This window comes from Hydra vulgaris, chromosome 09 (genome assembly GCF_038396675.1).
Source record: "Hydra vulgaris chromosome 09, alternate assembly HydraT2T_AEP".
Lineage (NCBI taxonomy): Eukaryota > Metazoa > Cnidaria > Hydrozoa > Anthoathecata > Hydridae > Hydra > Hydra vulgaris.
Window position 1 is genome coordinate 14268694 of NC_088928.1, and position 11307 is coordinate 14280000.

Here is an 11307-nt window from a genome sequence, read left to right on the forward strand (position 1 = left end):
AACGATTAAAATGTGTAATACGTATGTACATACGTCATTATATAGTTACTGTTATGAACATGCAACCACAAATTGCGTTACAACGTTAACTTTTAAATATTTTTTATATACTCCTGAATTTTTATGTGATTTTTTTTAATGCGTCTTTTTTTATGCGGTCTCTATCTACAGCACAAAAAGAGGTTTGAGTGAATCAAGGACACTTTTTGTGTGTATGTGTCTAGTTGGCAAAAAACATATAAAAACTCCTCTCCCTCCCAATAAGAGACCACAAAGGGAGGGCCCTGACAACAAACACGCTGAATAAGAGAAACGAAAAGCAGCATCATTGCTACAAATATGCCCGGCTCCTTTAAGGTAAATTTTTATCATTTATCTCTAAACTATTTCCTCCCGACAAAACAATTAATACTTGAATAAATCATAAAAATGCCTTATCAAGGCTTTTTTGCAAAAAATCTTTTTTTCTAAAAAGTTATAATCCACAAATTTAAAGAAAAACAAAATATTAAAGGGAAAAAATAAGGGTACGACCTCCTTGCCCAGGAAACAAATTTAACGTGCATGTTCATCAGGAATGCACAAATGCTGTCAAGATAAAGTTAAATCGTTAAATATTAAAGTTTATGGGGCACCTAAAATAAAAATTAAAAAAAAAAAAAAAATCAAAGTAAAGTCTGAAAGATAAAGTAAAATTAAAAAAAAAAAAAGGAAATTCAAAAATGTGGAGTTCTTCAGTTGGCTCTGAAAACAATTTTAAGATGTACTTTTATTAAACTTACACAAATGCTGGAAGTTTCAGAGCTTTAGCTAGTCTGGAAGGTAGTGAAAAATCAATCGCAGGATTCCGGGATAACTGATAGCCGACAAACATCTTGTGAACTTGTAATTTTTTTTTCAAACTAACGTTTGCAAAAAAATTACAAGTTTTTTTAAAGCACTATTTTAATTGAATAAGATTTTATTTTTCTAATCATCCTTGTGTGGGTCAGACACCAACGCAACAAAAGAAGGTCATTAGGGTGGCCACAACCTATAGTAGAAGATTGAACAGCGTTCAGTCCTTACCATCTTTTTTCAAATAGATTATATATGATAGAACGCAATAAAAGATTATATCTGTTAAACACTCCTTTAATCATATAAATTATATCAGATAGTTTAAATGACTTATAATTTTTTGAAAACTGTTTTAGCAGTCGATGTACTTGCGGATACCAAGAATGTTATATTGTGTCATATTACTATAGCAAAATACTTGATTGATAAGGCAAGCACAAATAAAAAGCGCGCCCTAACGAACAATGACTTTGTCAAGGTTTACAAATGTATAAAGTACCTATAGCTTAGAAATTATGCCCCTAATTTCCCCCCTCCTCCCTCGTCAAAGTTTCATTATAGTCATTAACCTATTTCTGCTCAACAAAAAAAAAGAGATAAAAAATCAATGATTGTTTAGCAGCCCCTATTAGCACTTAAGCGGCAGGGAGCCCGTCTCGTCTTGATAATATTTGCCCATAATTTTAATTGAACTACCTTTTATGATATAAGTGAAAAAAAATCCTTTCCCGATGCCCCACCACAAACACTGCCCACATACATTAGAGTATTACCTGAAGTATTACCCTCAAACAGGCAATGGATTTGAATACGCTACCTATTTCAAAACTTATGTTAAATTAACATGAAATGGCTGTTCTTTGAGATAGTAAATAATATGACTTAAACTTTACTTACTTACAAAGTAAAGTACAAAATTTCAAAGAAAAATTTTACTTTTATTTGTAAAAGTAAATAACGATTATTTTCAACTTAAGTAATTATGTTTTACACGTTATATAATTTATGCAAATAAAAACGAATTACTTTTAAATATAAGTAAATTATGCAGTTTTATATGAGTTATACAAAGTAATTTACGCTCAAAAGTAATTCGCGTTTTTACATGAAAATAAGTAAAAGTGCCACATCAACTCAACAGATGTAGGGTGTATAGTTTTTAAACACCAAATTAAAGTCCTTACATTAGAAGTACGTTTTTGTTTACTTAAGATTTTATACTGAGATCTTTATTATTTAGTTCTAATTTTGGCTCAGCACTTTGTATAGCTTTTTCTAGCTGCGTTTTCATATCAAAATTTTACTTTACTCGCATTTCAAAATCATCGTCAGCATTTTCTGTACAATCTTCTTTGATTTCTTGAGATAAAAGTCTTAGTAAAAGGTCTTTAGCTAACAATATCACTCTTGGTTCTTTGACTTTACTCTAAAAGCATCTAAAGTATCAGATAATAGAAAACTAGGCTTGTTTAAACATTTTATGAGGTGGAACAAATTAGGGTTTCTTTTGCCTAAAATTCTTGTTTTTAAAGCTTGATATAAGTTTTTGCTTATGTCAGACTCATATGATTGTAGGGGAAAGGCGCGTATGATGGCATACTTAACTTTGAAACTTCATTATTCAATATCCTGAATAATGTAGTTTACCAGTAACCAATAATAAAAGTTTTGATATGGAGACATTCCTTGTTACCTGTAAAACAATAATAACTCTCGGAGTTTTTATTAGTTTTTTTTTTTTTATAAGTTACTCCGGTTTTTAAAAAAAGCAGAAGAATGCCATCATAGGCAACCACTGCTCCTATGATGGCATAGGGGAGGATAGGGCTGGTTAGGATCAAGGGTAACTTGATAATTTCATTTAACTTTAGAGTCTTCCCTCATAAAAGCCAGAAATTATCCGAAACCATCCTAATTTACCATTTCGTGGTACACAACAGCATTGTAAAGTTTCGCAGTATATATTATGCGCACGATAATATATACGCAGTATATATTATCGTGCGCATAATATATACTGCGTTTTATGTATTTTTTGGACTAAAAAAATAACTTTTGCAGCATCCTTATCTTTTTACTTTACTTAAAAATAAGTTTTTCTTATATAAAAAAAAAGGTTTTTCTAACTTGTCAATATTGCAACACACCCAAATCGTTAGTATGCCATCATGGGAAGTAGTCATCATTTTCATTAAAACAAGCTGTGTCTGCCTTGTTCAAAAGATAAAATTAAAATAAGTATTCTACTAAATGCACAAAACTTGGATATAAAATGCATGGAAATTCACTTTCTGCACAGTTAATAATAAAATCACAATTTAAAATATATGATGGGAATAAAACTACAACAGCACATCCCAAAATCGGTTTTTGTTGATTATAAAAATCATATTTGAGCAAAAGGTAAGTATTTTCACTAAAACTAATGTTAAGTCAGTATAGTCGTGTAGGTCTAATCCATTTTTCACAAAAACCAATTTTTATGGAAATATGACCGGTATGTCATCATAGGCGCTATGCCATTATAGGCGCCTTTCCCCTAGTTGACTTAAAAAGAAAACTTGTTTTGTCGTTAGCAAATTTAAGTCTTGATGAAAAAGTGCTTCGGCTCCTATTTTTACAGGCTTTTAAGTCATAACTAAATCTTTAAGAACTGGCAGCTCTAAATCTGATATTATTATTGAAGACTGCACTTGGATAAGTGCTATTTTCATACATTTGCTTAACTTGACAAAGCGTTCAACAATATTAAATAACGAGTTCCAACGTGTCTTTGCAGTCTGAAATAGGTTTAAGTTCAGGGCAAAGTTCTGGTTTTACATTCTTCTTTTTTAAAAATTTAATTTTTGACTGGTGATTTTTTTAAATAATTTAATTGTTTTGCTTTTTTTTTTATTGAAAAATGCAAAACAGCCTCTACTGAACTATTTTCAAGTTCAATGTAGCCCAGCTCTTCACCTTGATTTAGCTCTTCACTATCATCCTCACTGTCATCCTCACTATCATTAATTTCAAAACTATCGTTTTGCTCTAAAACTTTAGTTGAGCTCACATAAAGTACATCTCCAACTGCTAAATGGATTGCATGTGAATAGAAGATGTCACGTAGTGAGTTGATTAAACAACCAAATTTAACCATAACAGATGCATCATCTGTAGATGTACTAACAATATTAAATTCTAGTTTGAATTCACTCAATTTTTCACTTCCTATCTTAACAGCTTTTTAGATGGCATACTCCTGACGAAACGGACAAGTCAAAGATTATAAAGGCTTTCATTTACAAGGACATTATTATTTATTTAACGACGCGTTTTAATTAATGTATATTCAACAGTTAAGCTAAATTTGAAATTGTTAGCTTTCATGTTTTTTAATTCAACCGCTAATTCGAGTCATAATGTCTTAAGCATGATCAAGTAAAATATTTCCAATGGAAATTGAATTAGAAGGTACTTTTTGTCCTTTGTGTAAAGCAAGTTTTCGTTGTTTTTTTCAAACTTTTATTTTTAGCAACAGTGTTAAATAAAAGTCCATCAACTCTAATGAAATCTGTTAGTATATTGGCAATAGTATCTTTTGCTTGTACAAAGTTTCTGGTATCTTTTTGGGATGCGTTCTGAAGATGCATTTGTAGGATGTAATAATAGCAATTCTATTTTACGCTTAATCTTTAGATGCTTTCACATAACTTGTATGCTGCCTACTTTAATTGTTACAATGACGTTACAGGTTTTGCATTTAGCAGTTTCGTTTACTTTGCACTTTAAGAAATGGTCCCAAATAGTACCATTGCTTTCAAATTCTTAGAAAGTTTTAATAATTTTAAATTGTTTTTCTAAATTGCTTTGAAATATTATAACGCTTCAATGTGCAACAGTTTAAAACTATGTAAAGACGGTCCCCGACATCAACATTATAAAAGGTAATATTATGTAAAATAGACCAGGAACCGAATATCCGAACCAAATAGATCCGGATCCAGATCTTAAAAAAATGGTACGAGTACCCGGGTATTAGGTTTTGGATCTTGGATCCGACTATGCCCAAATCATTGGAGTAATAGGCAAGAATATATAAACGTAAAATATAGCGTAAATATAATAAAAGAGCTAGTATATGAAATATAATAAAAAAATATAATAAAGATCTGCTAGAACCTATTCGACAACCATAATCCTCGTTTAGGAGCTATACTTTTGAACAACACAACAGCATCAGGTTTTATATCAGTAATATATGATTTTTTAAGGGAGATTAAAAATTATAGTCCAGATTTAATAAAACCTTTAGGGTCTTAATAAAATTTTATTAAGGAGGGGTCTTAACAATAAAAAAATTTCAAAACCCCTCTCCATTCTAGGAGGGGGGGGGGGAGGAGAGGTCTTAATAAAAGGGTGGTTGTGAATTTTTTACAGAACACAAACGAAACAATTTATTGCTAGTCTGGCTTGCGGTCAAATAAGCATTTTTAATGAGCTGTTTTATCATAATTTCAATAGGAATCAATATGCTTACACAAGTTTTATACAATGGTGAGAAATAAATGCAAATTTAATTTTTGACGAGTTATTTTAAAAGTCAACGATTTTTAAAGCCTGATTACACTGAAAATTTTTATTCTCATCAGTGACAATTATATATATTTTCTGAATATTTTTTCAGTTTTTTAGCACCTAAGAGTATATCCGATAGGTTAAGACTGCATTCAAACGTAAAATTTCGTTTTGCTTTGTCTCTCAAGCCCAAGGCCGACGCGATGGGGTGTGTGGGGTGTGTGACACACCCCATTAACCATCAAAAATTTTTTGTTCAGTTGGCAAATGTTAACCCTTTATACAAGTTAGTCGGTAAATTTAGACAGTTAGTCGGCAAATGTTGGCTAGGCAGTAGGTAAATTTTACAAAATGAGGACCTTTTTTTTTTAAGTCGGCAAAAGTAATGGCACCCCAACGTGACACCTACTAGCGCCGGCCGTGCTTACGCCACAAAAAAATTCGCACCTTATTTAAAGAATTATTATTTTTGATATGGTATAATCTAAAACTTAAATCAACACTTTTAATAAAGTAGATTTGACATTTAATATATACAAAGCCATTTACATTTTTTTTTTTTTTTTTAATTTTTTTTTTATTATTTATTTATTTTGCCGTTGATAAATATTACAAAAAAGAAATTACAATAAAAGAAAAATCCTGGCCGGAGCAAGAAGAAGACAGGTTGTCTTATCACCGAGCCCCGTCACACAAAAATTTACATGCACAATAAATGATAAAAGACAAAAAGACAGTATAAATACAAAAACAAAAACAAATCAAATACATCAGCAATAAAATAATTTGTTGCTAACAATCTTCCAGCAGAATAATTTTAAAAATAAAAAAGTAAAAACGACAGAAAATCATGAAAGTTATAAAAACACAAAAAAAAATGCGTTGTTTATTTAAAAAGAAAAAAAAAAAAAAAAAAAAAAAATCAATAAATGTAAAAATAATTATTTGGGGTGATTATTTAAAATAAACAAAAATATGAAAGAAAAAAAAAATTTTTTTTTATTTATATTTTATACTAATGGTTAGAAACCATTTTAATAAAAGCTAAAGAAAGTGATAAAGATTTAATTTATTTTCAAGCGATTCAGTCCAAACCTTTAAATTGTTTTCAAAAAAGGTATTTGAAATCTAATATATTGAATTCCATGTTCAGTAAATACCGTTTTGAATCATCGTTAAAACTTTGCAAAGTGCAGTTTAAAACGAAGTTTTGTTTTTTTACTAACGATTGGAAGAAATTTTTTCCAAACTAAAGATCCCGATATTGAATTTGGTACGAACTTAATTTAAGAAGGTTTATGAGAACCACAAAGTTATTCACTGAAAATTTGGTTGGATATTTATGGGAGATTTCATTGAAGTAGGATTGAAATGTTACTGGAGAAAACCCAAGTTTTGCTTTAAACATAAATAACATTACTTGATGAATATTAAGCTTATAAATATTTAAAGCTCCAAGCTGACGTAAGAGTGGTTTGCATTGTGTTTTTCTATTTGCCCCAAATACTATCCTGCAAGCATGTTTTTGTTTACTATAAATTTTTTTGAGTTTAGTGTGATTAGTGCTACCCCAGGAAATGTTACAGTATGAAAGATAACTGTGTATAAACGAAAAATATAAATTTTTTAGAGACTCGTTATTAAGAAAAGGTTTTGTTCGGTATAACATGGCAATATTTTTTGAGATCTTACCTTCAATATATTTAATATGAAATTTCCATGACAATTTTTCATCTAAGAGCACTCCCAGAAAGTTTTTAGTCAATTCCCTTTTAATTATTTTATTATTGATTAAAAGATTGGGTAGTTTAAGAGGAATATTCTCGGCTTTACTAGGTTTATGGAATAGGATATTTTAAAAATAGATTTTTTTAAATCAATATTTTTCGACATGACAACCTTAGATTTGATATTACAACCTTAAATTTAAACCACTATTTTCGAAAAAAAATAGATTTGACACTTGACATAAATGAAACCATTTAAATTTAAAAATAAACTTTACAAAGCTTTATTTTTATTTATGTCGCTCCAAATTTTTTTTTTATTCCTATGATATATATAGTTAAAATATACATACGTAAAATTTAAACCGCGCCATATGAATCAGGTTAATTCACTGATCTCAAAATAAAAGTTATATTTTGAGATTAGAGGTTTACATTTAAAATTTTAAACGGGTTCGATAAAAATAAATACACTCATGGGGTATTCCTTGATCATTCAAAAGCATTGGACACTGTTAACGGTGAGATTTTTTTGTATAAACTAGATAATTATGGAATAAAAAACAATAACTTAAAATGGTTTTGCTTCTACCTTAATAATCGAAGACAAGCAATATCTTATGACAATACTGTTACTTAACCTATAAGTATTACTTGTGGTGTCCCGCAAGGATCTATTCTAGGGCCATTGCTAACTCTCGCTAAATATAGAAAAAAGCAAATATAACAAGTAAGATAAAGACTATAACTTCCACTCTACATTCTAAACGTGCAACAAAACAACGCATATTCAATTTTTATTATAAACAACTACTAGCTTTCTCTTAAAGCCTTTATTTAACCTTAGCTATTTAATATCTTATATATTGACGCAATACGTTTTTTAGTTTGTTTTTTCAATATGTATTTTTTTTCCATATGTATGGATTTCAAAGTTATGTTATTATATTGAAAAAAAATTAAATCAAAAAAAAATTATAAATCAAAACTCAAAAAAAAAATTAAAAAAAAAGTTTATGCAAATGTATTACAAGATTATATCTAAATTTGTTACAACGGGGCTAGGTGATAAGACCATGTCTTATGCCAGCTCCAATCAGAATTTTTTTAAACTTTACATTGTTATGTTGTAAAACATTGTAAAACTTATTTCAAAGGACGAAATAATTAAATAAATAAAATTTTAAGTATCAGGTAGGGCTGTTTTAATATGCGATACATTTTTGAATACGTTTTTTCCCGCACTTTTATAGTTCGGCAAAATACTGAAATCGTTAAATATTTGCATGTACGATAGTTTTAAGCAACAATTACTCCCAAAATGCGAGTCGCTGAACTTAAAATATCTTAAAAGTTGTGTGCTCACGTACCTACACATCTAAAAATATTAGACCTTACCAAATCAAATTTATTAATAAAATTATTATTATGAACGGTTTTTGCATAGTATATATTTTTTGTGTAGTACATCTTTAAATCTAATTTTAATGGTTTTTTTCTTTTCTTATATTTTCAAACTTTGACTTTCTTTTACTATTTAATATTTTAATTTAATGTTTAATAGAATCAAAAAGTTTTACTAAAATAAGCTTTAGCAACAAGTTTTTTATCTTAAAACTTATTGAAATAATTTTTATTTTTCACGGTTCTATGGGTGATAAAGTATTAAAAAATGTTTGCTTATGCATGTAGCCATTTATTTATTTAGAGCTTTAAAATATACTGAAAATATAATAATAAAAACAACATAAATTTTTGATTTATTGATAAAAAAGCAATAAAGAACACAAAAAAAAAACATTTTTAATTGTCATGCTAATATAATGCAATATTTTTCGATTTTATATTGAATTTTTAGAATTTACTCTATAATAGTTGTAAAATAAAAATTCATTGAATAAAAATGTCTTGTCGGAAATTTTTTGTTGGTGGAAATTGGAAAATGAATGGTGATAAAGCAAAAATTTTAAGCATTATGGAACTTCTTAATTCAAGTAATCTAAGTTCTAAAACTGAAGTTGTTGTTGCCCCGCCTTCAATTTATGTATCCTATGTAAAAGATCATATCAAACCTGAAATTAGCGTTTCTCTGCAAAACTGTCATGAAGCAACTTCAGGGGCATTTACTGGTGAAATATCTGCTGAAATGGGTCAAGATGTTGGCTGTAAGTGGGTTATCTTAGGTCATTCAGAGCGCAGAAATGTTTTTGGGGAAACAAATACTGTTATTGGGGAGAAAATAAAACATGTTTTAAAATCTACCAACTTAAACATCATTGCTTGCATTGGTGAACTTCTTGATGAAAGGGAGGCAGGAAAAACATTAGAAGTATGTGCTACCCAAATGAAAGCAATAGCCTCCAATGTAAGTGATTGGTCTCGGATTGTAATTGCATATGAGCCAGTATGGGCAATAGGCACAGGAAAAGTAGCTACTCCAAGTCAGGCACAAGAAGTTCATGTTGATGTAAGAAAATGGTTGGCTTTAAATGTTAGCGAAGATGTTGCTCAAGCTACAAGAATCTTATATGGAGGGTCAGTTACTAGCGCAAATTGTGTTGAGTTAGCCTTGAAAGAAGATGTTGATGGTTTTTTAGTTGGTGGAGCTTCTCTTAAACCAGAATTTATTGACATAATTAATGCAAGAAAATGATTTTATGCAAAGTTATAAATATGTATGTTGTTTTAAATTTTTTTGAGAAGCAACTCAAAAATTAAATTTTTAAGTTCTTTTCGTTTAATAACTGTCAATTATATGCAATTCAAAAGGTCGTTTGTGTTTTGAGACATTTTTTCCCTGAATAAAAAAAAATCTTTAATAATCTTTTTATTAGAAAAAATTTTTTTGAAGTTGCTAGTTTAGAAATTATTTTTTTTAAAGTTACTTGTATTTTTAAGTTATGTATTTTTTATTATGTGGTATGGTTATATATGTGTTTTTAATTATTTCATAAGATGCAACTAAATATTATAAAGAATGACTCTTATAAACAATGTACAGAATTAATTTATTTTCTATTGTTTGGTGTTTTGATTGGCTATTTTAGAAAAATGTTTGAAAATTCTTCTTTGAAGTATTCACTTTCATTGTTCTTATATGAACTGGTTTTACTGATTATTTTTTTTGCATTTGGTATATCTCCTTTGCTTCCAGTTTACATTGGTACTTTTTTAAAATATTTTACTTCTTTGATGCTATTGGGTAATTATCTTATATTAAGGTATTTATCTAAGTTCAATACTCGCCAGGTACAAGGAAAAATAAATGAGGTATTTTAAATAAAATATTTTGTGTTTTTGGTTTGTTTTTTAAATAATTTTATTCAGAGTGATGTTAGGTTATCTTTTTTTTTTCTGCAGATTAAATTGGTTGCATACTCTTTGCTTATCTTTGTAATTGGAGCATTTTTTTTTCATTGTATTTCTTTTTTTCTTGGTGCACCACTTTTTGAGTAAGTACTATTTATACTTAAATTCTTGTACTTGCTTAAATATAAATATAATTTTTATTTTCAGGATGAACAAATCGTGTGATTATAACTAAGAGATAAGAAATATCTTTATTTATATCTAGAAACTTCATACAAACACTTTTGTTTGCGTGTTTATTATCTTCACTTGCCATTTTCCCACTTAGTGTAGTCAACAAAGGAAAATGGGAAGTAATGGTTGATGATTTGGCAAATTCAATGTAAGTAATTTTTTAAAAAAAGCTAAAACAAGAGTGTAAAAAAATTGTTTTAAAAGGCTAAAAAATTTTCTTTTAATTTTTTTTTTTTAATTTTAAACTTTGCAAGTAATTGAAAAATAATTGCTGAAATTTATTTGATTAACAATTTAAGAACTTGTAAGACTATGCTGATAAAGTCCTTTAGCTTCATTATAAAAACATTATTTTTATAATGACGCCAAAGCTTTCAACATAATTTTTATAATGAAACCAAATCAAAAGCTTTTGCAAAATTCAAGAGTATCATATCGATATTATTTTTAATTTTTGTTAGCATTAGTAGCTTCTATTAGTTTATTGGCTCTTGTTCAACTGTACTTGCTTTAAAAACATAATTTTAAATTTTTAATACAATTTCCTAAACTCATTACTAGAAATCTGAGAAGTATAAATTTCTTAGCTACCTATTTTTTTTCCTCTACTCCAGAAAATTAAATCACAAGGTAAGAAAAA

The 11307-nt window shown here is 28.5% G+C and overlaps 2 protein-coding genes across 3 annotated transcripts in view; both read left to right on the top strand.

Moving 5' to 3' along the window:
• Positions 1 to 8947: 8947 nt before the first annotated feature.
• Positions 8948 to 10198, top strand: LOC100206393 (triosephosphate isomerase). The gene has a single exon (XM_065804799.1). It carries the CDS (start codon positions 9028 to 9030, stop codon positions 9775 to 9777), a length of 750 nt encoding a protein of 249 aa, XP_065660871.1. The 5' UTR covers positions 8948 to 9027; the 3' UTR covers positions 9778 to 10198.
• Positions 10080 to 11307, top strand: part of LOC101241639 (phosphatidylinositol-glycan biosynthesis class F protein) — a 14492-nt gene continuing 13264 nt past the window's right edge. For both annotated transcript variants that reach the window (XM_065804801.1, XM_065804800.1), the window contains exons 1-3: positions 10080 to 10394; positions 10485 to 10576; positions 10699 to 10815. In XM_065804801.1, coding sequence (XP_065660873.1) covers positions 10080 to 10394; positions 10485 to 10576; positions 10699 to 10815 — 524 coding nt within the window. The remainder of the gene's footprint in view (positions 10395 to 10484; positions 10577 to 10698; positions 10816 to 11307) is intronic.

Coding starts and splice junctions, on each gene's coding strand:
- LOC100206393 (XM_065804799.1), top strand. CDS start 9,028: ATGTCTTGTCGGAAATTTTTTGTTGGTGGAAATTGGAAAATGAATGGT.